Source organism: Neoarthrinium moseri (genome assembly GCF_022829205.1).
Source record: "Neoarthrinium moseri strain CBS 164.80 chromosome Unknown scaffold2_Wmoseri_CBS_16480, whole genome shotgun sequence".
Taxonomy (NCBI): Eukaryota; Fungi; Ascomycota; class Sordariomycetes; order Amphisphaeriales; family Apiosporaceae; genus Neoarthrinium; species Neoarthrinium moseri.
This window is the reverse complement of record NW_026055116.1, coordinates 1,450,027-1,477,306: the sequence shown is the minus strand read 5'-3', so window position 1 is coordinate 1,477,306 and position 27,280 is coordinate 1,450,027. Positions and strand designations below refer to the sequence as shown.

Here is a 27,280-nt window from a genome sequence, read left to right as displayed (position 1 = left end):
TACATGACAGGCTAGTTTCTGTCGTGAAAACTTTAGATATATTTATAGTATTTAATAGAAACATAGAGAATGTGAATAGCTACACCGCTACTTAATCGTTGGTTACTTAGTAAATCAAGTATTGGTGTGTATGAAGGCTCTCTCTCATCAAGCAATGTCTTCCATATTCTGGGCGGGATTTCGTGAAGGAGTATTTTCTGCCAAGTACCAGTCCCTTTGAGGTAGTGCTGTGTACGACTTCCTGACTGTGTAATGTTCTAGTAAACCCCGCTGTCCCGCGGTAATAAGGCTGAAACTTCGTGGCGCGGAACAGCTAAGAACTCCACGGAGTGGCAGGAGACTATATGCAATAACCCATACCCGCAGCACATGTGGTGGGCTTGCACTCATGCCATAACTGACATTGCCTCTAAATGGAAACCCAAGGTATGATTTAGAGACGTTGCTATTGCGCCGACATCGACGCGTCATCGATAAATGCACTAGACACAGCTTCAATGAAATATGGTCATCTGTGGAGGATTGCCCAGAGATGACAGGCTGGGCGGCTTCTCATGTTTTGCACAGCATAGCCACAGATTGAAGCCCAGAAGTTGATCAACCACAATTACCTGCGCCTTTAAGAATAGGAGGGCGGGATGAAGATGCGCCGGTTCGGGGGCGACCAGACAGCTTAAGTCAGCCTTAGTAGGCTTGTCAAGACGAATGCGAGGTGGGGCCTCAAACCCTTGTAGGCGATCCCCACAGCGATCTACAATTTTGGTACAGTCGGTCTGCTTTCGGTCAAGCGTAGCGTATGTACATAGTATAACCGTACAACGTATAGCGTTTAGCGTATCGCCCACCGGTTCTAATGTAGCGTCCTCAAATGGGCTACGAGGGCTACCAAGACAACAGAGTTCCTCCGCATTTTTTCGCTAGGTACTCGGAGTGACGACACGTCAGATAACTTTCGCATTCGCAACCCCCCATGAGGCTTGTAATATAGCACATGGCATCCACAAAGTCGGCTGTGGTAAGGAATCGGTGCCTGGTCTGTGGTTATTATGAGCATGCTCGGGATGACTCTGAATACATAGAAATCGGCGTATATATAATAAATCCCCGTACACATGGGAATATTCACATCAGATATCAACGGCAACAAGCAAAGAAAATAATCACATTCAAACCCCTTCACCAACTATCTTATTTGGTCCACATTATCCCAAGCTTGCCATAAAATGGTCCAGTCAGAGAAACTCCCGGCGAATGCCTTCGTAGCACAGGCTCGCAAGATATATAACCCCATCGGGTTTTCTAAAGGCTACAACTTTGTCCTGTGGTTCATTTTCCTCGGAGCCCTTTTCGGTTTTACCCTGGCGCGTCTTCAGTATCTCAACATTTTTGGGGTGTACTGTGGTGAAAGTGCGGGCGCGAGCTCAGCCGCTCTGCCTGGAGAGTGTTTCTACTATCTCCAGCCACGAAGCCGAGAACAAATCGGAATAATACTGCACCTGGGGTGCATTCTGCCTGCTTCATTGCTGGTTTGCCTTCAATTCATACCTGTGTTGCGGCACAAGGCTATCATTGTGCACCGCATCAACGGCTACATTGTTGTCTTGCTGTCTCTCATCGGCACTGCAGGTGCTCTCATGATTGCTAGGCATAGTTTTGGCGGCGGTATTGAAATCCAGACCGGTGTTGGCGTCCTAGGCATCATGTTCATTGGGTCGTTGGTCCTCGCATTCATAAACATCAAGAGATTGCAGATTGAGCAGCATCGTGCTTGGATGCTGAGGGCATGGTTTTATGTAAGTGACTACCAGCAGTTCAGCATACCCAACACGTGAAAGGCTGACAATGTGTAGGCTGGAGCTATAATAACTTTGCGCATCATCATGATCCTTACCGTCATGATTATGGATGTCACTGGAGAATACTACATCGCTCAGCCTTGCGACAAAATCAACTTTATCCTCAAGAGCGCGGAAAAAACGGCTACTCGGTACCCGGAATGTGCGGCCTTCTTCTCGGGCGAGAACCCAAGTCAACAGGCCCTAGTACAGGCAAAATATTCTGGCACAGATGCTGTGCAGGTAACGGCTGCGTTCAATCTGGTGTTTGGTATGGCCGCATGGTTGGCTGTGGCACTACACGCTATTGGCGTTGAATTATATGTGGGTTTGCACATGGCCATCGTTTCTGGACAACTTCTCGACTAACATCCAACAGCTTCGTCTGACACCCGCCGAAGCCGAACGCCTCAGGAATGTATCCTATCAAAGGCAGGTCGAGGCAGGGTTGAAGCCCGCAGGCCGTGCTGGTCTAACAGCCGACCGCCTTGGTGATGCTGCAACATGGCAACCTCGTGATGCTTACAAGGCGGAGAAAGTGTCCAGTGGCTCAGATCAACAACACCTTGCGACACCATTATCCTAAGCGAAGGCAATATTGAGTTGCTTGCCCCCTTGTTCTCTGCGAGCGACGCGGAGGCGAATTGCACACCGGGAAGCCCTTCGTAAAGGCAAGGACATGCAGTGATTTGGAGTTAGGACAGGTCGGCGCTCTATGGCAGGTGTGGGCATCGCTATTGGCTGGGATCAAGCTTAGAGAAACCCTGAAAGGTGACTGTGCAGGGCTTTTAGAATCTATGTTAACGAAATAAAACTGGCCTCTTTACCCTAGATTACGTTTTCTTGCGAGCTCTGGCTGATGATTGGTCAAATTGTATAATTCGTTCCGGGCATGAGAACTCAAAAGTGATATAAGTGGCAGGTTATAGCCATTTGATCACTTTCCGATAGAGTTCCGCCAGCCTTTGCACATTCGCCTTCTCTCATCACAAAAGCCGATTGAATATGGTGATTCACTCCCCGGATGAATCATGGTGTTACTGAAGTGGCCAACATGTACAATAACCAAAACTTGATTGGACTATGACCTTAAAAGCATTTATGGACGATTTGACAGTTTCTAAAATTGACGATGTTGACTATGCCATCAGTCATTGAGCCCTGAAGTGTCATGAGAAGCTTGGTGATTTGACTACTGCTGTTGCAATAGTGCCGAAGTGAAGATCAATTTCTATGACAGCCCTGCTGAATGCATCGCTTGTCAATGCCTATCGTACACGTGGGATACACGGTAGTTGTACACTTGAAGTACAGTTTTATACAATCGCTCGAAGTGAGGCCATTGACAAGTCTAGCCGACGACCTCCTTTACCACCTTTGCTAACTGGGCCTTCTCGATGCTCTTGCCTTCCAAAGGTCCACCCGGCGAGAGAAGTTTCTTCATGACATCTCCCAATTTGGCTTTCCCTTGAACCTCACCCTCGCTCGTCATTGCCGTGACAACGCCCGCGACAACGGTTCGCAGCTCATCCTCGCCGACCACCTCGACGCCGCTCTCCGAGACGTACCCCTTCAGTATCGAGATCTGCTCCTGCTCTTTGGCTACGAGATCCTCGCGGCCTGCGTCCTTGAACTCGGCCGACGCGTCTTCGGAGGCTCGCGTTGTCTTTCGCAGGAGGGCTACGAGTTGTGCGTCGGTGGTGATGGGCTTGTCTGTCTTGGAGGCGTTGAGGGTCGCTGACAGAATAGAGCGGAGGACGGCCAAGCGCGCAGTGTCTTTCGCTCGCATTGCTGTCTTGAGGTCGCCCTTCAACTTCTGGAGCAACGGAGGTGCTGGCGGGTCGGAGGAGTAGAAACGGACCATCCCCCGGGGCGCAACAGGGGTGATGCGAGTGCGCATGAAGCTCGAGGCGAGCCGCTTAGGTACGAATGCCGCCATGGTGAGGAGCTCAAGAGGTGTGGTTGTTCGTCCTGTACGTAGCTCTTCACAAATGCAACACCGGAGATGATCGTTCGTTCGTTCGTCGCCCGGGCTTGAGGCGGGTCCAGTTGTGGCAAGAACAAATGCTGTGATTTGATTTCTTTCTCGGTTCAAGATTGACCACCCGGATGAGTTCAACGTGAGCTTCGTGTCGCAAGGGAGCTTCACGCGGAAAATTTGGGCTTCGCATCCAATTGGTCAATGGAACACCAGCTTCTGGAACCTACCCTTGTACTTGGCCAGTTGCTAACGACGCTACCTTAAGGTGGGCACTAACTGACTACGGCTACTTGGGAATCCGACACCGCAATCATCACCCCCAAGGACCGAGATCGCATGCAAATACCCAACTGGGGTGGGAAAGCTGGATGGAAGTCCAGAGACCCCTACATTGGTGTCGAGTGGAATTCCGCAAGTGGACGTAGGGAAAGTTAACAACAATCGCCTCGAGTTACATGGCGTGTCACTACCATCCACCAGCCAGGCGTCGACATGCTCAGGTTGGTGAACAGGCTCATGTTCATCGTCGCCGCGTGTAACCTACTCCGTACAGCACAGGCGGTAAATGGTTCAATGGCCACAGGCCATGGGAGTACAGTTACCTATGTACTTAGGATGGAGAGCTCCCCACAATGGCCAGCGCTGACCCTTGCCAAAGACGCCTACCTACCTCGAGGCTTTATCGCAACAGATTGGACTTCTGGCCATAATCTTTCGGACACTTTTTGAGAAACGAAGGCTGCAGACTCGCTGCCATTATCATTCACGGTGCGTGCGTGGATGGGTACGGACTCGTTACCTCCATACCAGCTTTGGAAGTCGGGTTGGGCGTCTCTTTTCAATGGACTCTAATGCAACCCCCCGAGCAATACACATTACACAGCCAACATTTCCTCGTCTTTCATCGACCAAAATACTTGCGGAAGGGGTCTTGTCCCGGGACTTGACGGCCGACAAGGTTGACATGAGGGACTGCCTCCATGCTCCGCGTGTTGTGTCACCTGAAGACATGCAATGGGTCCTAGCTCATGGCGGGCGTCGTTGAATGAACAGGACCCAGCTGGCTGGAACCGAGAACACCCAAGTATGATAGGATCGCGCTTTCCAACTTGCTGCCCAGTTCTGCGTAAACCTTAAACAGACTTCCACTTCCTACACTTGGTGCTAACGGCTTGGAGTCCCCGTCTTCCAGATCCTGACATGCAACCAGCCCTGATATGCACTGTCAACTGCCAAGACACGCTACAAGTCAGTAGGATTCTGTATACACAGACACTTCTAGTTGACTCAGTCAGGGTTTTCTGGACTCTGAGTTATCCCCTCGGCATACCCTTCAGGTCGTGCACACCGAAGACGTTCCAATTAGTCTAACCTTTATCGCTTACGACCGACAGCGACGTAGCTCATCCCTAAGTTAACACGATGCAATCGTCTCGTGAGTGTTGATAAACTTACACTTCGAAATATGGCTACCCACAACGACGGTCTGAAGTCAGCAAATGAAGCCGCTCCTCATTGACGACAAAAACATACCTTCAAATTCGGGTTGCTGGCTTCGACCCTGGCATTGCCCACCAGCCGATCGAACTCATCGATGGTCATCCTGCAAGACCGTCAACTGGCCTTCCTCGTATAGAGATCTAGACTTCAAACGTTACCTAAGCCCTCCAGGTCTTGCTGTTAGCGGCCACAAGGCTAGCGAATGCAGCAATTCAGCCACATTGTATTGGTTATACGCCGCCAGCTGAGACTCTGCCGGGTCTGAGCAACGTCAATATACTCGGTGTCTAGGGGGGAACCACGCGTTTCTGACCATTGGACCATGCGCACATGGGTAAGTTGAACGACTGTGCCTCTACTTCGACAAACCCAGAAGCTGTCAGCATGTCACCTAGGCGCATTCCGATTGCCGGGTTCTTCCCCAGACGCCTCATTGCCCCTAAGTAATGACTTGACCACTGACGAAGAGCACCGCCTATGTTCGAGTTAGCACATGTAACTTGTAACTAGGGTAGTTCGAGTGCACCGTCGGGAAGATCATTGAATGATCCGTTGAAAGACTGTGCATTGAAGTATATCTCAACCATCTGGACCCATCCACGACGGACAAGAACCCGCTTCATTTCACGAATATATGGAACCCATCGGTCAGAGTTGACGCCGCCATCAACAAGTCTACTGTGGACGAAGTCGAAGTGATTGTCCGGATAAGGGATCCTGCACATATCGCATATTAGCATGTATCCCCATTGCCTCCGCACTTGGAGACCCACTCGTCGTTAAGGTCGCATTGGTAGAGGAACAGGTTCGAGGGTAATCCAAAGGGCATCATGATGGGACTAATATCAACCCCATGCACCTGGAAACGGTCAGAAACAGTCAGCGCCATCTCAAGAGCGCCACAGAATCAAGTGTTGCTGATTCAGTGGTAGATTGTACATTGTGCTACGGTCTGCGCCGTATGAATCACTCGTCGACCTCGATGGAAAGGTGTTGTGCTCGGACAAGAGAGATATACCCTAGTATCATGTCTCGGAACCACGGCGACATACGGCAGAAATCGTCAAAAGATGAGCTGGGATCACATACTTCGCAATTAGGATACCGGCGGGCGACGTCCAGTGCCCAGCTGCAATTTCCAGACCCGCAATCTAGCACTCGGCGTAGGGCATTCATTCTCCGCTCGGGCAGAATAAGCTGCTCGCCAAATTTGAGATGGAAAATGTCATGGACCAGTCTGAGGCGTTGAGATTCGGACTGCAAAGGTCAACATCTGCCAGTCGGCTTCCGTTTTAATCCGTACCTCGTCAGCGGGGACAAAGTATGCCCTGCTGTCTCGGGATACTCGGTGGTAATGTCGGCTATGGTATTCGAAGGTCTCATTATGCTCATCCGGCAACTCATCACTGTTCGTCCTACTCAAGTCTCAGCACTTTTCGACGCTATCTGCTGGTGCTGGTCACATACGCAGCCATGAGCCGCTGCGGCTGGTCCTGTTCAGCCTTGCTTACTATCAGAGCGCAGTTGTTGCAGTATTGGAGATTGATCACTGGGCAATCAAAGTCGCGACGTTTAGTAGGACGCTGCAAACTCTTGGGTGTTGGCGGGGGTTAGGCGTATATTGGAAGGAGAGGTGCGTTTGGCAACAATTCCCTTGCAGCTTTCAGGAACACAGACGAACCCGCCTTCGAGAGAACAAGCCGCAATATTTCTCATGCTACAATGCTCATCTACGATATGGGGTAGTCGAAGGTGTGTATGTAAAAAGGCCCCTGACGAACACGCTGGCAACGCTAAGCAACAGCTTCAAACCCATGACTACTTGCCGATCGTGGGTGTTACGAGGCTCTGCACACTGTACAAACCCGCAGGAATATGCTGCCTTCTAGAAACCTTCTTTGCAGACGACGAGCTTCCCAAGGGTCGCGCACCTTGGGGGTAAATGGTCCAGGCAGATGCAGATTGACCGAGGCCCAAAAGGCGAATATCTCCGAACTGCTATTCTACACATTACTTGGGAGCTGTAATACATGAAGCTAAGCGATAACCAGTTGTTCTAATTAGTTTTCTGTGCAATGCGTTGTCTTTTGAGTAATCATTCGGTAACAACACGCATTTGCCACGAGACCGCATACCGGAATGACCGCCTCGTATTTCGATTAGGCGAGAAATGGGAATCCTCAATATCCATTGACGTTCGCTAAATTGGAGCTCTGACAGAAGCTTACAGTACGTCCATAGTTGCAGCTACGGGCTTGGGAGAGCTATGCAACCTGCATAGTGGTCCACGGCCATGCTTTTCTTGTCTGCAGCCACCCTTGGTAGTAGTCTAGCATACACAATCTCAAACACGACACCAGTCAGCCCTCGGCTTTGGGCCATCGAATCTTGTCGATGTCAGCCAGCGTGTTTGGTGTGCAGACAGCGGACCGTTGGAGTGACCCATATTATCCAGGATAACGTGCTATGTATGTGGTTTCTGCAGATCACTCATTAGTGCTCTTGGTTCAGCGTGTTTTAGAGAGTACTCCACCCCAATGACAGGCCTTGTATGGTAGAGCTTGAGGCGACTACCATGGGTTGCTCCAGAATAGATGACTTGCAGTCGACAGAGCGCAATTTTGGCTTGGCTTCACTTGAAGGGAAGGTGCTTCCGCTTCGGTGACCTCGGAGGAAGAAAGGCATGGGTCATTAGCAGATACCAGGGCTGTGGCTCTGGCTGGGGCTCAATAAGGTACTTTTTCGGCAAGGCTTCTGAGCATCCTTGACACTATGCTACTCGTGGTTAACAAGGTTGATACCCGCTCGGGTTATTCTGAGTCCCGGGAATTTGGTTCACATTCGTCATTCTTGGCTTTCTGAGGCGGTGGCAGGACTGTCACTGGTATACTAGCTAACGCATGACCAGAAACGTAGATGGCTACGCAAGCATGAAGGCACACTTCAGGTTTGGAAAACTCTAAGATTCCTCAACTTCTAGTATTTCCTTGGCATGAATTTGCATGAACCCAAGCCAACTTGCAGTGAGCATTCCGACGGGGCAAATTGACAGGGCCCTGCAGCATCCGTAACGTGGCACACCGATCCGTCAGGATGCTCTCGGAATATATAACGAAAGGGGAAACAAATAAGACGGAAGTCCCATCAACATGGGTACCAGACATACAAGCAGCGCTAAACCCTGAGCGGGTCGTCTCGGCTAGCTGCTGCATCCATCGGCGACGCCCTCCTGCACGCTCGCCGCCTCCTTCAAGGGTCTGTCTACGGATTGTCCGCCGCTCCCTTGGCTGGAAGGAAGCTCAAAATACGGTCCGTACGGCTTGTCGATCTCGGAATGCTCTCAATGGATAGGTCCACGTGACCGCTGCCCTGGCTCATTATGGAGGCACGGCGCAACCTGTTCACCGCTGACATTCGGTGGACCAAGACCCACACATATCTTCCTTGCCGCCGTTTGCGATGCTGGTTGCGAAATGCGCGCAACGGTATTGCTGGTCTAGGCGGCATCCCTCACCATAGGGTTCAGAGATATTAGGACCTCGGCTTCATAGTTCATAAGTTATCTCTAGTCTCTGTTTCTCTGTTCGGTTTAATTTTCCTCTTTTGCCACTGGAATCTCAAATATATTGCAAGTATTATACCTGGCTTCCTAGGTAACCCTCACATCGGATTATGGAGTAATTCCATACCCACGCATAATTCACCTGAAAGTACTGTACATTAGCGACTTATTACTACAGATTATCCAAGCAACAGGCTTTTGAAATAGTCCCGAGGCTCTATTTCGGCTAGTCCGAGCCGGGCCAGAAGGAACACGCCGGCATTGTCTCAGGAACCGCTGCAGGTTGATCCTGCCAAAATCCCTCTGACAGGTCGCGTGGGTTCTTTTATTAGTATCATTCATGTCGGTCATACATAGTATTCCCGCAAAGAAGGATTTGACAAAACAAACCCTGTGACGAAATACAATCAGTCCCTCAAGCGCTGAGGTGTTGTTGTGAGCAATGAAGGGGTGGCCGATTCTCCATCTTTTCTGGGACTGGAATCCATTTGCCTGAAGCTGAGGTATAAACTTGCGGCCACTCTGATTGGGCGTCCACGCGAACCATGCCCTCGGGTCTGGTTGCATCCCTGACCTTCTAGTCATATGTCATCTTTGCTTTACAGTCTACAATCAGACTGTGTACCTATCTGTAAAAACTCCTGTTTCTTACCAACTTTCGGGGCGCATCAATCCTGATCTCACATGGGACCAAGGGGTCTTGCTACTCCTAAGAGCTATTTGTGAGCGATGCAACCCTCCTCTTACAGATTCTCAGTCGAGTCCATGAATTTTCCGATGTAGCATGCACTTGGTACGGCCCGCGCAGGTGGAAACAACCAAGACGGTTATCAACGTACTCTGGGGAGATTGCTGTCTGGAGGATGAAACGCAGCACACTTCGAGCCTGGCCACTTGGAAACCTCGACCAGTTTTCCAAGAAACGTCATCTCCCTAGACTGGAGCAAAATACAGCCGCATATGTATCGCCCCATTGGTCTTGGTGTATAGGCTTTACACGTACATGCACCATAAAACTACTATTGGTGTTCCTCGAGTGATGCTGGCCCAAAATGACGAATCACCTTGCACTCATGCGTCCTGTCGCCTGGCTTCGGGCAGAATCTTTCCATATTGGTTGCCTAAGTGCCCGTCACACCCCCATACCACATTCCCTAATACATGATTGGTTACTGCGACCGTTGAACACAACGGCCAGGCTGCCTCGTGCGCCGCCAGTCGGTTGCACAGATCAGCCTACTACGCAGCAGGTCATTTGGCATATAAGAGGGATTATTCGGGCACAGACGGTGGTGCTCAGCTAAGCCCGTAGATGGTGGCGGCGGTGCACGCTGGTAGCCCATTGCGATCCGTCGTATGGCAGGCTATCACAACCAACGTGTCGCCATCTCAGTTCAGACCGCGCAGAATAAGAACATTGGAAAGGCAGCATTAGCAGGCTGAGTTATCATCCATCACCCGAGGAAGACGGTTTTGGTCTAATAATGTACAGTTCCCCTCAGAATATGCGCCGCAGCCCCCAGCCCGCCCCGTCTAAACTAGGTATACAAGGGAAGAGATTAAACATGATGAACAAGAAGAGACCATATGCAGTGCCGTAGTCTGTAACCTGAAGCTGTATCCCATACGCCGAGCCCGAACCATATTGATGCACCTGTACGGTTTCTGGACCTTTCGCCTGCCCTTGTGCAGAATGCCGTCGCTGGAAATGAAAATGAAACCATCTACCAGCAAGTGAACACAGGATTCCTAGCCTTTACAGTCTCTAAGCGTTCAACGATCACCTTCCTCCTGTTTCCCTCCATGCCCTCGGCAGCCGCGTAGCCCAGGTCGCCGTCCATATCATCATCCACTCCAATATAGTCGCCATACATCTGCTGCGCGATCGAGTTACTGCCTCGACGCCCAGCTCCAGCGGCATGACTGAAACGCCGTTCGCGTTGTGGCGTGTGCATATGGGCAGAAGGTCTTGATGGCCCTTGATAGCTTGCGCGTGGGGCATTGCGCGAAAACCTTGGTCGTGGTGTTGAGCCCTGTGACGGGTCCGCATTGAGTTCATCGAACGGATTCATTGTCTTGCCGTTTGGTGAGTTCTGCGTCTCATCTGGGGACTGTGCTCTCGGAGTCGACAACTCGAAACGGCCTGGATTTGGCAAGGGACTAGCAAAGCCCAATAGATCGTCTGTTTGGTTCGTAGGTGCGCTAGATGAATTGATGGCACCAATATCCATTTCTTCTTGGATAGCATCTTGTAGTTCTGGCTCGGCCTTGCGGCGCATCTCGGCGCTTGCTACCCTCATAGGGACTGCCACAGGTACATCAACAAGATCGTCCCAAACACAAACTCTAGTCCGGCGCGTGAGCTCCAGTGGGCCGTGATCAGGAGTCTTTAGAGTTTCGACCACGTTCCAAGCCTGGCCTTTCATGACAGCCATCTGGCGCGAGAACATCTTCTCCTGAAAGTCGGGATCGATGCGGAATACCTTCCGGAGAGCCAATTGGGTCTGGCTCCACCATTCAGGAGAAGTCAAGAGCGGGAGGAAGTGGTCTCGCGTCTTTTGAGAGAAAGGACGCCCGATCAAATCGACAGGTAAGAAGAGCCATCCGAAGGGGAAGCTGTTCGACAATTAGTGATCCGTCCAGAGTGCAGACATAAACGAGAAGAGACCCACCTTCGCCAAGCGTCCGGGTGCTTCCAAGGCCACGATAAGGAGTTGTCTATGGCCCCTATGGTCATCTTGGGCTCCTGAATGTTTGCCGCTCCACTTGCATTCATAGGTTTCTGTGCTTTGTACGGATCCAAACGTGGACTGCGGGAATCGCTCCTCTCCATCAGGTTCACTGGGCGTGCTGGCTGATCCTCCCCGTCACCAACATCCACGTTGAATTGTAGAGGCTCAGAGGCAATAGACACTGCCTGGGTTTCCCAATCAACCTTGACCATCCAATTATCCAGGCCCCTGTCCGTATTTCGCATGATGTAATCAAGAATGACAAGTTTCTCAAGCTCCTCTCGGAAAGACTGTTTGAGGTTTTCAGTCCAGACGAAGTTGTCGGGACCAAGGGGCCGGGGCTCCGGGGCGTCGTACTCTTCGTCACTCTCACCATCGTTGACACGTCTGCTGGACGGCCTGCAGTTGTCCGCCCATTTCTTTTGCTTGTTGCGATGGGTATCGCCGGATCGTAGCCCAGACCAGTACTGGTCCGGCCAAGGATGCTGCTTTAAGAAGACGTTGGCGTCTTTGAAGCCTTTCAAGAAGACCTGGAAACTGCCAGGCTTGGCAGGAAATGGCTTCTTCTTCCGGTAGAAGTTTCTGCGATCCCAGTAAGGATAGTGGAACGACTTGGAAGAAAGCCAGACGACATCCGTGTACGGCACCATGTTGGTTCTGAGTTGACAGTCGAGGGTATACGCAGCAGCCTCGCTCACGTACGACAGGTTGGGAATGAGACATGCCCTCCCAAAGCAGCAGGGGAAAAGATTTCGATGGATCCATTTGTTCCACTTCGGGTTGCCGGCCGCGTATGGTTCCTCGTCCTTGGGTTTGAAGACGCCCACAATCTTGCCATCGGTATTGCGGGCAAAGTAGCTTCCTGAGCTGCCTTGAGTAATCATGCTAGGATGCATGCCCTGGTCAATGGCCGTCCTCACGCTTTCGACAATCTCCTCAAACTCGACCGGGGACATTGCCGTATCGTGAGCTGTTGCCGCCAGGCCCTCGGCAGTCACTGGCCGGACACCATCGGGAGCTTGAAAGACACTGTAATGGATTTCGAGCGGTTCTTCCTCATCCGACTTGCCCTTGCCCTTCCCTCTCTTGAACTTGGACGCGATCTCCTCGGCCCATTTCTCCAAGCGGGCATTGATGGCCTTCAAGTCGACACCCGAGTTGGTCCTTGCTCTCCTTGGGCGATGCTTGTGCTTCGACGCCTCCGGGGAGGCCATGCCCGAATGAGGGCGAGGTTGCGTGGCAGTCGCATGTCTGGGCGCTGTCTGCGGTTGCAGGGAGGCAAAGCTCTGGCCGAGAGCGCCCTCGTCTTCGGAATCGTCGCTGAACTGGTCGGCTTGGGCAAGGCGCTCATAGCCTGTCGTAGCAGGGCGACTGCGCGGCATGGCGGGTAATGACGAGTGAATGATGCAGGCTGAGGTCGTCCGAGTCTATCTCATCGTGCGTCGGGAGCCTCGATACGGAAGGGAATCCGGGGGTGGTCGTTGACTGGACTGGACTGGAAAGGGGTCGATACTCTCGCTCTTTGTCCAGGGTTCCCGGTGCCGAAAGAATCAGGACGGGCAGGGCAGGAGCCGAGGCGTATCAAGGAGTGTGCAGAATAGCGCAACAAGACGAGAGAAGAAGTAAGTCGAGCCACGAATAGAAGAGCCTCAAAAAATCAAGAGTGGCACAAGCCGGGTGCCTGAAAGCAAGCACAGCCAACTAAGTTCTACAAGTGTCCATTTCGTTGAAGTTGTGAAAGGGTGCCGCCGACACGTCACGTCAGTGATTGAAGGCACGCCAAAGCTCTGGCCCGCCACCTACCGGACCCAAAGGGCCCCCCAAAAAGACGCCAGGGGCCAGGATGTTGGTATGGCCCTCCATTAAGGCAGTGGAGACGACTGCTGGAGCCGCCGCACGTCGACCCAGAAGCTGGCCTTAGCGCCTCTCCCGAGATTTGGTGAACTGGTCCATAGGTTTACAGGTTGACCTATGATTTATTTTATGTTGATTTATTTTTCCTCAAATGGAATATTTGTTCACTCTCAAGCGTTGCAACGGACGCTTAAATGAATCTTCGACGTTGTACACACAATCAGTCCCTACCGAGAGATGCCAGTCATCAATAAAGCGACTGCCTGCAGGTGTGGTGCGAGTTACCCCCTTCATCTCCTCTAATGCTCTGTAGCTGCCGAGGGATGGTGGTGGATTCGAAAAGCCGAGACCTCTCAGGACAGCATTGAGGGAGCCAGGGCAGACGTCCACTGCTTTGAATACAGGAAAAATAGGTATACCTTTGCAAAAACCCAGGTTCTTTTGACACGATGGAAGCAACAGATCCCCAGGCCGTACCGCAGGCATTTGGAATGCTTGCCGATCAAATCGAGCGAAGGGCCACTGCCACTTCACTCGGGCTTGGCGTTGACAACCATTGAGAACCATTAGCAACTCGTCCCCGAGTATTGGAATCATGCATGGCTTGGTTGTGCAGATAAACTTGGATCTTTAAGAGCACAGGAATTGGTGCAAACTAAACTCTTCCCCTCCTACGTGAATGATTTCCATATAGAGTTGGCTACATGCCTGTTACAGAGCGTAGAAACTAACCATGCACTCACCATAGTCAGGAATAAGAGGAGACCTCTTGCTTGGTAGCATTTCTTCGTCCATCTTCAATTGACACATGGCTCTTACAGATTGCTAGCTAGCTAAACAAACCAAACATACTGAATTTGCGAGGGCCTCGTATTGAGGTTTACCAGACTTTGTCTCATGGCAGGGTTCATATACATCTTGGGAATTATCGTAATGCGACGGCTGTTAAGTAACAGAGGCATCCGCAGTTTATCGCAACAACAGGGTATGGGTAATCAAAGAGGCGCGAGTTTTGAGGGACGTAGACTACTGCTGTGGTGTTCGTCAACCGGATATCCCAGCGTTCCCGCCGCCAGAGCATTGAGGACGCCAACTCGAAGGCCTCGATCCCAAGTCCCGAGATATGCCTACTGTCCGACATTCTGCCCCACGAGCGACGGCTGATATTCAGTATTACTAACGGACTGACCGGATGATCTAATAGCACAGGGTACTTGGCTAGCATGTCATATTTGTCCTTGGCGAGCAGTGAGTGAGGAGAGGGGTGTTGCTGGAATCGCGCACTCCCAAATCCGACATGGCAACTGAGCATAGGCCACCGGCTGGAGCAAAAGGACGTACTGATCTCCTACAGTAATATGATTCTAGTTTCCTGAGGATGGCTAAGGCTGTTCGTTCGTAGCACGGGTAGCATGGCCTGCATGTCAACGTATTAGCCTGATGGAAGCGCACCGTACGGTTGCCTTTGTTAAGCTATAGCCATTCAAGTCACCTTGGAGGCTCACTGTGTGCGGGGCTTATCTGGTATGAAGGGCCAAAGTCCGTCTGACCTCAGGGTTAAAGCGGCACATAGCTAGGCTTGGTCACTAACTACGTTTTACCTGGAACCTTTTACAGTACTTCATACCCCCTGTTGCCTCGAATGCATGGTAGTGCGCTACGCCCCCGACTTAGATAAGGCGCCGTGCTTCCCCAGATTCTTGCTTTGCGCAGACAATCCCGGCCCCTGCTGGGCCATGTGTGTGGCTCGATAAAGTCTTGGAAAGGCTTCAACACAACTGTCCCGGATGAAGACCATGTACTCTAAGTGTGTGAAGCACCCTGCTGCAAGCTTCCAGACTGCTATTGTTGTAAGTTGTGCGGTCACTTGAGCACAATTGACCTTCAAATTGCAGCGATCAGCTCTTGTCAATCTATATGCATGCATATGGGTTTCAGTGACGGGATGCAACCACCAGGCAGCGCCATTGTTCTCGCAAATCCAGCAGCACTCTAATTCCATGCAGATCTCAGTCATTGCTGCAATATCCGAACCGAACTGATCATCATCACGCGATCCCCTGCGTAACACGAAGCTTCTGGTCAACAAATGGAGTTCGTCTTGAAAGATGGGAGCCCTTGCGCGGCCTTGATGCATCCGATCCAGATGTCTTGGCGTGTCGTACTATAACTTGGTAACCTGCGGCACCACCGCGCCCGCACATCAGCTGTCATGGCACCACGTTGAGGAAGGCAAGACAAGCTTGACAAGCTCGACAAGCTCTCGACAGAATCAGCATTCTGATCATTCATAGCTATGAAATACAGTAGTGTCGAAAGACGTGCTAGATAAAGGTGGAAATCCACTGCCGGCTGGTCTTGGCGAGTCTTAAACTTTCCGCTTGGTTTCTGGCTCGACGCAGAGTTTACGTCAACGAAGCCGAGCCAATAGGATCGACCCCCCGGACTGGAAACCAACATCTTCCAGAATGTCTGGAGATCTCCAGGAGAGAGTGCTGATCTACACCAATTCCCCGGTCATCCTTGAATATGACCATAAGCTCCGTGCGACCAATGTTCCTCCTAACATCCTGGCATCCCATACCGGATCCTCTTGGCTGTCTTATGCGCGAAGGATCTAACGTTTCGTGTCCCTTTTTTTTCCAACATTCCCTACCGGGAAGCCGGCTTAACCTTCCAGAGTTAATGTCCTCAGCAACATTCCTATCCTTTTTTTCTTCTTCTTTCCCAAATCGCACCGTATTGCAAACCTCACCTCGAGGAAACCCTCGTATGTAATTGCATCTTTGCCCGCCGTACGTGTAATCGCTTTGGCAACTCAATTACACAAATCATTTCTAATTGACCCGGTCATCCCGCCCATTACTGTCCGTGTCGACTCCACAGAGGGGGGCGGGCCACGCACCTCCACTACGAATTGATACGAGGCTTGTCGAGGTGGTCTCGGCTCGACTTCTACTTACACCCTTGAACACAGCAAGATTTTGTCGGTGGCTTTTGCATCGAAGCTCCTAATTCAGCTGTTGATCCTAAAGACCACCATACTATTGAACAACATTTCATATGTCCGTCCAATCACCCACCAACGAGAGACTGGCCGAGGTCATCCTCTCGGCCTTCTCATCGCCAGAACCGGAGCAACGGGGCCGGAAGCGACGTCGAAGCCCAGGTCCGTTCCTGACCGTCACCACGCGCCAGATCCCTTCGGGCGAATCTGCCACTTTTCGAGGTCGCTCCAGACATCGGTCCGTATCGCGCATCGATGGCTCGAGAAACACGTCCCGCCTGAGGGGTTGGTCTCTTTCACCAACACGACGGAAGCTGCTGCGCATCGTAAAGATCAACCGGCACCGAAGCCAAAGCCCCTCAAGATCCCGTTCTCCAAATACCCAAGAACCATCCAAGAGGAGGCGGCAGAGGACACGGAGCCGCAGCCGAGAGCACACTGAACACACCAAAGGAGGAGAGCATCTGTCGCTTCTCCGACATGAGATTGTCATCAGGAACGAAGCGATCGAAGGCAAGCAAAACGGCTGACGCATCTCATCCGAGAGTGGAAAGCCTGAAATGAAAATCGAAAACGAGACTAGAGTCGTCGTCGACAATTTGGAGACACTCTAATAATACACATGCTTCAAGCATGGAAAACGAACAGTCATTGACGTCGATACATGCTGACGAACCTGCACATGGCTGCTGCAGCTCCCAGGTTGCTGCTGGCCTGGCCGTCCGCCCAATGTATGTTTTAGTGGGACTTATTTGTCGTACCCAGTCCTTGGTTACGCGCTGGTCAAGATTGGAAATGCCGGAGTTCCTGAACATGGCGCAGCTGTACAGGTCACGCGTGGGGTAGTGAAAAGCAGGGCCACAACGACTTTACAGGTGCTTGTATACTGCTGGGATGTTATCTTACCAGGGGGCGTTCGTAAAAACTTGCCGGTTCGTTGGGTTTGCTGTTCCTTGTACACTCTTGTTTTAAGTAAGATATGGATGCAAAAAGCAGCTACAAGAACAATGATCACGTTGTTTCACACACACACAAGTCATGTGGTGTAGTGGAGTATTGGAGTATAACCACGCACCTCGCTAGATGGATGGGTAAGGTAGCCATAATGGTGCATTACTACTATCTCCGCAACCGTAACCGGGTGGGACAAGAGCATGCTGGAGCTTCGTGAACGGCCAGCCACTAAATACGCCTCGGGACCCAACCAGACACTGTTGTACGCTCTGCCATGAGCGCGACCTTGGAAATACTTGCATAACGCTACGGCCTTATCTACAAACACATTCCACTTGACGGAACCAATGAATAACAGAGATGTTCACGATGCATCGCATTTCCCGCTAGCACATAAAAGAAGGTGGAACGAGTAGTTTGGGGACTGCCTTTGAAGTTTTGGCAGGGGCACGTGGACATGTTGACCTAATCAATTTGAGGTTAGGGGAAATGCTTCAAGGCGGTCATGAGACCAATAGAATCTGCAAGTCGGCACGGTTTTAGGGGCCATGGCCGGGCCAAGGGGGCAGGCAAGAATGCGCCAGGGCGCCTCACCCATGGCTGCCACGCCAGCAGCCAGGCAGGCTTCTACTATGGTATAACTGACAACTGAGGCACAAGCACCGCCCACGGGCATATGCACATGCCAGTCTGGGGCCATGCACGCACGACACGGGCCATGGCGGGAGCAAATGCCGGAGGTGGCAGCGAGGGACTTTTTAGAGTTCTATCGGATGGATTACTATGGCCCATGGCGCAGAGGGCGAGTCGATCCCGGACTCCTCGTGGTAGGCTGCTGGCTGCTGGCTACTGGCTACTGGCTACTGGCTGCTGGCTGTTGGCTGGCTGCTTGTAGGTAGCTGGAGCTGGGTGGGGTGGAGCCTGTGTGAATGGGTCCATGGGTGGTTTCGATGATGCCCGCCGCCCGCCTATCGAGCTTACAGATGCGGATGCAACCTTGGCGGGGTGGCCTGAACCGCCAACAACAACCGCATAGGTCGATCACTGATCATCTGAAGCCCTTTTCGAGGCCTCGGAGAATAGGTAGCAGCTGCGAATACACACGTCTCGAGAGGCCGCGTGACTCAAGTTCACGACCCATCGTTCCCGCCGCCGCCGTCGTCGAGATAGAAAATAATTACAACAGCAGTCCGCCGGTGCTGTTGCCGACTGGGTCCTGTTGTGCTTGTAATCTATCTTGATTCTTGAAGCAGCCGGCATTCTCTCCTCTCCCTCCCTCCCTATGCGTTCCATGCCTTTGTCCTCCCTCGTCGCAAATGTGGATCGGCTTCCGTCACCACAATAGTCCCTGACTACAATACCTCGCTTGGCCCGGCTACTCCCTTCGTGCCTGCGCGTGCGCCTGCATCATACATTCTTTTTTTCTTCCTCTTTCCTTTCCTCGCACAAGACCGGGGGGGTTCCTGGCTTCAGCAAGAACACGAACACGATCGGTGCAGCTGCCGGGCCTCTGCTGCCTTCGAGTTCGGCAATCGGTAATTCTCTCGATTCTTATACTCACTCTCGACGCCTGCGGGTTGCCCCACCATCCGCTTCCTCGACTGGCCCTTCACTTCGCCAAGTTACTGCTCGCTTGCCGCCGGGACAAGGCGACCGCGCTTTCTTCTATAACCTTCATCACTCACCTCGACTTGACCAAGTGCGACCGCGGCAGCCGTGTCTCGTGGACCGCCGACTACCATACATCACATACACACACACACCATACATATACACACATCTCACACGCGCATGAGCTCCTGTGGCGCAGCCGAACTGCGTGGAGGGAAGCTTGCGGTTTCGCGAGTGATGAGAGCCTCGCTCTCCATCACAACCACCACTTAACGCGAGTCTGTCGTCCGAGCCGCGCTTCACCAGCCGGCCGCGGCTGACCAGAAGCCACAACCATGGCCTCCAACAACCATGCACATGGTAAATCTCTCATTTCCTTCGCTACGTTTCCCACTGCCTCCAGCAACGGTAAGCACAGATGCCGGAGCGAGAGCCCGCAGCCGCTCAAGGAGCGCATTGCACAGTCCTCACACCCAACACCGCCCTCCTCGCGCGACGACACATACGTCGGCCAGGCTGACTACCATGGCACCTTCATTGACACTCACAAAGGCATCGCAGCCCAGGACAGACTCGCAAATGCCCCGCCGACCGTCAACCCGAACGTCGCCTTCGGGCTCAACTACAACCCTGCCGATCTGCTGAACCCTCGTGGCGCTGCCATGGTGTCGCGCCCGAATGCTGCAGCTAACATGTCGCTGGCGAGTGGTGTGAACGGGCTGAACGGTTCGAGCAACGCTGGCCCTCTCGACTTCCAATTCTCGAGTCCCAACGAAGGCACCGCATCGAGCACCAGTACCCCGCCGTCCTTTTCGTCGCAAGGCACCGAGAGCGCCCGACATACGCCGACACCGAGTGGCTTCGCAAGTATGTTTGAGCGCATGAATAACGTTCAGGACCGCTCCTCCGTGCCGCAACCAAAGCGCCGAAAAGTCGAGGCGGAGAACGGCAATCAGCATCACAGCTTTAGCGGAGGCGGCAGTGGTATAGTCGGCCAGGCCATCAAGGATAAACGTGCTGAGGCTGCGAAAAACCCGGCTCTTGGTCGCGTTGACACAGTCGATCTCACCGAAACACGTAGGTTCAATCTGCTTCGACCCTGTGCGGCGACAGCAACGATTGCGGACAGGATTGGGCTGACATGTTGATAGTGGATGATGATAGTGACATCGTCGAGGTCACGGATGCGAAAGATCAAGAGGTGTGCTTCGGTATGCTTCAAAGTGCTAAAATCAACTTCGACGTGGTACCAAGCCCCAAGCCGGGACAGCGTGCTCTGGATGATCAATACTGGCCGCAAGTCAAGATCATGCTGAATCGAAAGCAAGGCGACCCAACGCACATCATCTTTGCGAAAGACCATACGCGGAGAATCGTCGGTCGCGTTGATCACCAGACTGCGCTGGGAATCTCGCCGCTTCTGGATTCTCGCCTTCACCTCCGAACCGAGTGCAAGCTTAAGTCTCGTAAGAAGAAGCCCGGCGAGCATGTTGGCAACCAAATCTCCGAGTCACTTCCCTTCGACTGTATATTATACGGTCCCAGACGCTCAGGCAAGGCTGTCGTCCGACACCTGATGAACAAGGGCCTCCGGTTACTTCATCCCACAATCGTGGAGAGGGGCATAGAATATGAAAACCCTATGAATCAGCTGGTCGTCCAACAGCAGCCTGTCGTAAGGCCGCAGTTCGTACCGGCCAGTACTGCTTCGTCTGTTCATCCTCCGGTTATGAGGACTGTCGAGGAGGTTCGTACCGAGGTGATGGGCGTGTTCGATTCTCTCACTAGGAGTGAAGACCTTCCCGAGATGGAGCCCGACCCGAGAATCACGTCCCAACTCCTCAAGCATCAAAAACAGGGTCTCCATTTCATGACCATGAGGGAGAAGCCTGTCGAGTTGCGAGCTGATGGCAAATCAGCGAATTCATTCTGGCGCGTTCGTATCGGAAACAGCGGCCAGAGGATCTATCACAACGTCATTACTGGTCAGATGCACTCGCGACCGCCGCCGGATACCTTTGGTGGTATACTTGGCGATATGATGGGCCTTGGAAAGACGTTGAGCATACTGTCTCTCATCACTGGCTCTCTTGACGTAGCAGAGGAATGGTCCAAAGCGCAGCCCCAGCAGCCCCCGCCCCCTCCTGCACCCAAGAAAAATGGACGATTTGATGTACCTGCACCGGCGCCTCTAGCATTGACAACCCCAGTACTCAACTCGCGGGCGACTCTACTGGTCTGTCCCCTGAGCACCGTTGCGAACTGGGAGATTCAGATCAAAGAGCACATTAAGCCTGGCACTCTCAAATACTACATCTATCACGGGCCGAATCGAATCAAGGACGCCAAGAAACTTGCCGAATTTGACCTCGTCATTACGACATACGGCTCAGTCTCCAGTGAGCTTCGAGCTCGACATCGGGGAGCTCGGGGACCTCATCCTCTTGAAGACATCAGTTGGTTTCGCATAGCTCTGGACGAAGCACACATGATCCGCGAGCAGTCCACCCTGCTGTTCAAAGCCATCTGCCGCCTACAAGCCAATCGGCGATGGGCTGTCACTGGTACCCCTGTACAAAATAAGCTGGATGACCTAGCAGCTCTCCTCGCCTTCATTAGACTAAAGCCATTCGACAACAAGGCCATGTTCACGCAGCATATCGTAGCACCCTTTAAGGCCTGTGACGCTGAGATCGTCCCCAAGCTGAGAATTCTCGTCGATAGCGTCACCCTAAGGCGATTGAAGGATAAGATTGACCTGCCGCCCCGAGTCGATCAAATCGTTAAGCTCAAATTCTCGCCATCTGAAGAGAAACTATACAAGCTATTTGAGCAGAAGGCTCAGGACAAAGTCGACATTGTGACTGCAGGTCGGGAGAGAATGCTTGGCGGAAGGACCTACATTCACATTCTGCAGTCAATCCTGAAGCTTCGGCTCATCTCTGCGCACGGCAAGGATTTATTGAATGACGACGATCTCAAGCTATTACAAGGAATGACCGAAGATTCTGCGATCGATCTCGACAGTGGCGACGAAGACGAAACCGAGAAGCCGGCAATCACAGAGTCGGGTGCTTATGAGGCCTTCGATCTGCTGAAGGACACCAACAATGACAGCTGCAATGAATGTGGCCAGTCTCTCAGCGCAGCGAGTGACGATGCAGATGCAGAATCAGAACGTGACGAAGTAATACTGGGTTACATTTCTCAGCACTATCATCTGATCTGCACAAAGTGCAAGCCAAAGTGGGAGCAGACTGTAAGTGGTCAGGCATCGGGTGATTGCCCTTATTGCGCAAATACCACCAGATATGCGCTTCGCGAGCTACGAAAGGATCGCGCTGAAGCTGAGCACGAATCGCACCACGCCGGCGTAAAGGGGAAGTCCAAAACGCCAAACATGGGTGGCTACTCTGGACCTCACACGAAGACGCGTGCATTGGTGGATGATCTTCTCAAGTCCCAGGCACAGAGTGAGGCTAACCCGCATGAGCCTCGTTACAAATCCGTCGTCTTCTCTGGATGGACATCCCATTTGGACCTGATCCAGATTGCGCTCGACGACGCGGGCATCGTCCACACTCGTCTGGATGGCAAAATGTCACGCACTCAACGTACGGCCGCAATGGACAGGTTCCGTGAGGACCCGGCCCTGGATGTGATCTTGGTTTCCATCACAGCCGGCGGCTTGGGTCTCAACCTAACTGCTGGTAACAATGTCTACGTCATGGAACCGCAGTTCAACCCAGCTGCCGAAGCTCAGGCTGTAGACCGAGTGCATCGTATTGGACAGAAGCGTCCTGTGCGCATTACCCGCTACATCATGGAGCACAGCATGGAAGAGAGCATGCTGGTCCTACAGGATAAGAAGAACAAACTGGCCAGCCTTTCCATGAACCGTGGGAAGACCATGGACAAAGCTGAAGCAGCGAAGCAGAAGCTTATGGATCTCCGAAGTCTGTTCAAATAAGATCACCTCCGAATGTCGGGCACGGGATCTTGTAACCGCTCTGCCGCCATGACCTGCAGGCATAGCGCCCTTCTCATAGATCGACTTTTGAACGGAGGGGACCATGCTGCATATTTTTGGCGTCGAGGACGGTCTATGTTAAGTTATGGCTCTGTTTAGCCTGCTCCATCTGTTCCATGGCTTTCGACCGCATTGTTTGTTTGCAGCTTTCTTAACAATTCATTGATGCACGGCGTTCTGAGGCTTTCGATACCATACCATAAAGGGGAAAGAAGGCACGTGGAAATACCATAAAGGCGGTCCTCACACGAGGAAATCATGACCCGGAAGGAGTTGAGGCACTGTTTTCTGGGACACCGGACATGGGCATCACTGAGCATGGGGTTAAGAAGGGAGTGGTTGGTTTGGCACCCTGCGGTGGGACGGCGTAGAAATCTGCTACACGAGGTTCGCGTATACCCTGGGTTGGGCATTCCCTTCAAGCCAAAGCGACTCTGGCTTTTCTCGACAAGCGGGTAATTGTCACTGCTCCTACGCTGTGTGTTGTCGGCGATGATACCACCCATACATTCCGCAATTTGATGCGGAGCCTCCCTGCTGCATTCTGAAAGCCCACTTGATAGACCATAGCTAATGGGAAATAACCTGTTACTAGTGACTTTGCATTTTGTGTTGAATGCCGCGGAAGGTAGCTTATGTACGCTTGTCTCCGTCAACCTCACCAGCTCGGATTCGAATTCCACATGTCGGCTGCCAGGTAACTCGTCAGCCTAGAGGGAAAACCTTTGGGCATCCCATCCATAGAGCTCGACCCGCCCATTGGGAAGACGGTCTCTCTCAACCCTCGCTTCGTGGCGAGTGCCCAATAACTAGTAGGATTGACTGATTACATCCATCTCAGGCCCCCCATCGTTCTACTTGTTGCGTGTACATACGGCATACTTCCGTCATCCGACTCGCGCCCTCTGATAAGCGGAGCGTTATACCCAAGAAAGCCGACCAACCAGAGAACAGGCCAATGTGATTTGGTTTGTTGGTAGGGCTGAAAGCGAAAGCGAGCAGCACCGCGTTTTGCCTTGACAACATCCACCCGCTCACCCACTCACATCCCCCGTATGCAGGGGCTCCGCGGGCTAGGGACGGGGCCTCGTCGCGTCACGTCATGGACAATGTTGGGGCTGACATGTGACGCCGAAGAGGAAACGGGACGGTCGGGCAAGAAGGGGGAGGAAAAGGCATGGTGGTGGTTTTTTTTTAATTGAGCTTTCGGCTCCACTTTACCGATACCGTTTGCCGATAATGTTGGGACGGGCAGGCGCGCGGCCAAGGACCGCAACACGGGCCTCTTTTCACCTCTGTCTTTGGTAAGGCTGTCTTTCGGATGGAAGGGTTGGGCGGGAGTGGGATAACTTCTTCTGCCAGGCCTGGACGACTTGGGGCTTTTGGCGGTTTGCATGTGAAATTTGAACTTGTCGCAGTATGAATTTACATGAATATTCCTTTGGCAGTGGACGTATCTCCTCATTTCTCACAAATGACTAGTATAGAACATATTTCTGGTCACGTGGCAGGTATATTATTGTTTCAATTTTTAATTCATTTAATCTCAGTCTAGTGAGTGATGATTTGATATCTTTTCATCATGCGCCGCTGTCCGTGAAGCCCCTGAACGCCAGTTTAAAAAAGAAGCCAAAAAAGAAGACGTCAACCGCTAACACTGACGTCTGTCTGATCTATGTACAACCAAGGGCTGAGTAATCTCAGTAACACCGTAGGGTGCGGGGATAACTCTATTCTGAATCGGAAGCGGGCGTCAACCCGTCCTATACCAATAACCACTTAACCATCGCGAGTTCATGCAGCCTCGGCGCTGGCAAGCGGCTGTGTTGTTCTTGTGACTTGGTCGCCTGCTCGGACGATGCGCTGACCAGTTGAGTCGTTGACGATCGTAACTTCCTTGTTCTCGGATTGGGCACGCTTCCAGATCTCAACCTCGCAACCACCGCGGAGCACACCAACGCGCATGGTGGAGAGCAAGTTGTGGGCAGCGTTGGAGTGGAGGTACACGCCACCATTGAAAATGGCAGTGGCGTCCTTTCCGATAGCCGACGAGATGAGGGCCTTGCCACCGGGGTGGTCCTTGATGAAGTCGGTCACATCGTGAATAACACCAGCAATGGCAACGAGGCCCCTGCCGTTCTTGGCTTCGGCAACGAAGTCGTCCCAGTGGATGATGGGAAGCTGGTCAAGAGGAGTGCCCCAGTCGAGCTTGGCACGCTTCTGGTCGAGCTTCTTCTGCAGCTGCTGGACACGGCCCTTCTCGATCTCGTTGGAGCGGAACTGCTTGAGGTCGTAGGCGAGGCCAAGCTTCTTCCAGGTCCAGATGGACCACTTGGTCGGGTCGTACTGCCACCACTGAATGGCGTTACGGTAGTCCGAGGGGAATTCGTGGTGGAAGTTGTGGTAACCTTCGCCGAGGGTGACAAGGGCGGTGATGACGTGGTCACGGGGCGAGTTGCGGTCATCGAAGGGCTGGTCGCCGAGCCAGTGGGCAAGCGAGTTGACGCAGAAAGTAGCCTGCTGGACGACAAAGATTCGGAGAATACCGGCGTAGACGAAGCCACCAAGGTAGTCGCCCCATCCGAGACCACAGACCAGGGTAGGGAAAACAAGACCCATGGCGATAACGCACTTCAGGAAGTGAGTGTGCTGAAAGACGACGACGGGGTCTTCGTTCAGGTCGGTGATGTCGGTGCGGCCCTTGCGCTTCGGGTTCTGCTTCATGACCATCCAGCCAATGTGGGAGTACAACAGTCCCTTGCGGACAGAGTAGGGATCCTTCTCGGTGTCGGTGTAGCGGTGGTGGGCACGGTGGCCATGAGACCACCATCTGATGGATCCCTCAACGGCGCCAGCGCCAACGGCCGCCAGGTAAATCTTCAACGGGAGGGTTGCCTTGTAGGAAGAGTGCGCCCAAAGACGGTGGTATCCTGGCAGCAGGTTAGTCTCCCACCCTCGGCAGAATGATAGGACTATGAAACTCACCGGCTGTAATGCCGAGACCAGTGTTGAAGTAGTAAATAACGGCAAAGACGGCTGTGTAGAGGTGGAGGGGAGTCCAGTAGGCCGCGACGAATCCCATCATGGGCACGACGAGGATGAAGTAGGTGTTGAGCCAGTTGACATGCTTGTACCAGTTACCCCAGGTGATGGGGGTCTCGGTGATGTGAGGCTTCTTCAGGTCATACTCCCTGGACCGGAGAGGCTTGTAGTCCTTGGTGCCGTCCAGGACAGGCGCGGCCTGCTGGGACTGGGCATCCGACGCCATGACGAAGAATCGCTGTGGCGGACGATGACTGTGTGTGGTTGTCGGGCCTCGAGATGGACCTGTCGAGGGCTTTGGCTGATGGGAAAGGCTTGGAGGAAGGGAGGTGAAGGCGGAAGCGGCTGGGGGTGGGTTGTGGAAGATATTTATTCGAGGCGGACGATCCCAAGCATTGAAGTACCCACGTACCGAGTATGCAGTGGGTAGGGGACTGACTTTGGTGGGACAGGGCCCAGTTACTGCGGGTGGGCAAAGATGGCGGGGGGTGGAATAGTGGTCCCTTGGGAATTCGCCTCAATAGTATATCCCTGCCCGGGGTGGGCATACGACACAGAAACGAGTCTTTTGGCTGGATCCTGCGCCAGAAGCAAGCCCGTCCGTCCGTGGTGACAAGCTGCTGCGGTGAGACCGGACGGGATGAACGTGGACTGTGATGGGTTCTAGAATGAGACTCCTGGGTCCCGTGTAGTTTGTGTGTCTTGGTCTTGGATCGAGCCGAAACAGACACACGTAGAGACTTGCACCAATTCACCCCGTTGATAGAGAATCACAAGCCCGGAGAAGCCACAGCGGAGATCGAAAGGCACTGTCACAAGCCGAGGTGGTGGACGTCAGGAAGAGCCCAAACGTGGGGAATGGCCAGGGGGAGGACCTGGCAACAAAGTGGTAATCGAATCATCGCCATTGCCCGGCCACCAGTCCTGAATGCGAGTTGTGACTGCATTCCGGCTGCCAGCTTGTTCCAGAATCCAGACGTGGTCGTTGTTGGGGGAAATTGTTGGGAACCACGTTGACGCTGATTGGCCCGCGGAGCCCATAAGCCGCAGGGCGGAACCAGGGTCCTTCCCATTCGGGGGCCTGTCCCTGCACCTCTCGCTCGCTAACATCAGCTTCTGCCTCCCGCGGCCTGCGACCGACCACACCGTGCCCGACCGCCGCAGATTGTCCC

The 27,280-nt window shown here is 52.7% G+C and overlaps 7 protein-coding genes across 7 annotated transcripts; 3 read left to right on the top strand and 4 right to left on the bottom strand.

Moving 5' to 3' along the window:
- Positions 1 to 1,223: 1,223 nt before the first annotated feature.
- On the top strand, positions 1,224 to 2,421 carry JN550_001209 (uncharacterized protein; the record flags this gene model as incomplete). Its single annotated transcript, XM_049310535.1, has 3 exons — positions 1,224 to 1,793; positions 1,851 to 2,159; positions 2,215 to 2,421. The coding sequence occupies 3 exons, from the start codon at positions 1,224 to 1,226 to the stop codon at positions 2,419 to 2,421; spliced, it is 1,086 nt and encodes a 361-aa protein (XP_049177115.1).
- A 765-nt stretch (positions 2,422 to 3,186) lies between these two features.
- On the bottom strand, positions 3,187 to 3,774 carry JN550_001208 (uncharacterized protein; the record flags this gene model as incomplete). The annotated part of the gene is made up of 1 exon (XM_049310524.1): positions 3,187 to 3,774. One exon carries the CDS (start codon positions 3,772 to 3,774, stop codon positions 3,187 to 3,189), a length of 588 nt encoding a protein of 195 aa, XP_049177114.1.
- A 1,063-nt stretch (positions 3,775 to 4,837) lies between these two features.
- On the bottom strand, positions 4,838 to 6,699 carry JN550_001207 (uncharacterized protein; the record flags this gene model as incomplete). The annotated part of the gene is made up of 10 exons (XM_049310513.1): positions 4,838 to 5,028; positions 5,202 to 5,225; positions 5,272 to 5,302; positions 5,350 to 5,419; positions 5,475 to 5,568; positions 5,630 to 5,791; positions 5,843 to 6,033; positions 6,090 to 6,175; positions 6,406 to 6,553; positions 6,620 to 6,699. The coding sequence occupies 10 exons, from the start codon at positions 6,697 to 6,699 to the stop codon at positions 4,838 to 4,840; spliced, it is 1,077 nt and encodes a 358-aa protein (XP_049177113.1).
- A 3,903-nt stretch (positions 6,700 to 10,602) lies between these two features.
- Positions 10,603 to 12,992, bottom strand: JN550_001206 (uncharacterized protein; the record flags this gene model as incomplete). Its single annotated transcript, XM_049310502.1, has 2 exons — positions 10,603 to 11,494; positions 11,551 to 12,992. The coding sequence occupies 2 exons, from the start codon at positions 12,990 to 12,992 to the stop codon at positions 10,603 to 10,605; spliced, it is 2,334 nt and encodes a 777-aa protein (XP_049177112.1).
- A 3,535-nt stretch (positions 12,993 to 16,527) lies between these two features.
- JN550_001205 (uncharacterized protein) lies at positions 16,528 to 17,001 on the top strand (the record flags this gene model as incomplete). The annotated part of the gene is made up of 1 exon (XM_049310491.1): positions 16,528 to 17,001. The coding sequence occupies one exon, from the start codon at positions 16,528 to 16,530 to the stop codon at positions 16,999 to 17,001; it is 474 nt and encodes a 157-aa protein (XP_049177111.1).
- A 2,370-nt stretch (positions 17,002 to 19,371) lies between these two features.
- JN550_001204 (uncharacterized protein) lies at positions 19,372 to 23,006 on the top strand (the record flags this gene model as incomplete). Its single annotated transcript, XM_049310480.1, has 2 exons — positions 19,372 to 20,113; positions 20,188 to 23,006. The coding sequence occupies 2 exons, from the start codon at positions 19,372 to 19,374 to the stop codon at positions 23,004 to 23,006; spliced, it is 3,561 nt and encodes a 1,186-aa protein (XP_049177110.1).
- A 1,854-nt stretch (positions 23,007 to 24,860) lies between these two features.
- On the bottom strand, positions 24,861 to 26,334 carry JN550_001203 (uncharacterized protein; the record flags this gene model as incomplete). The annotated part of the gene is made up of 2 exons (XM_049310469.1): positions 24,861 to 25,996; positions 26,052 to 26,334. The coding sequence occupies 2 exons, from the start codon at positions 26,332 to 26,334 to the stop codon at positions 24,861 to 24,863; spliced, it is 1,419 nt and encodes a 472-aa protein (XP_049177109.1).
- Positions 26,335 to 27,280: the final 946 nt, after the last annotated feature.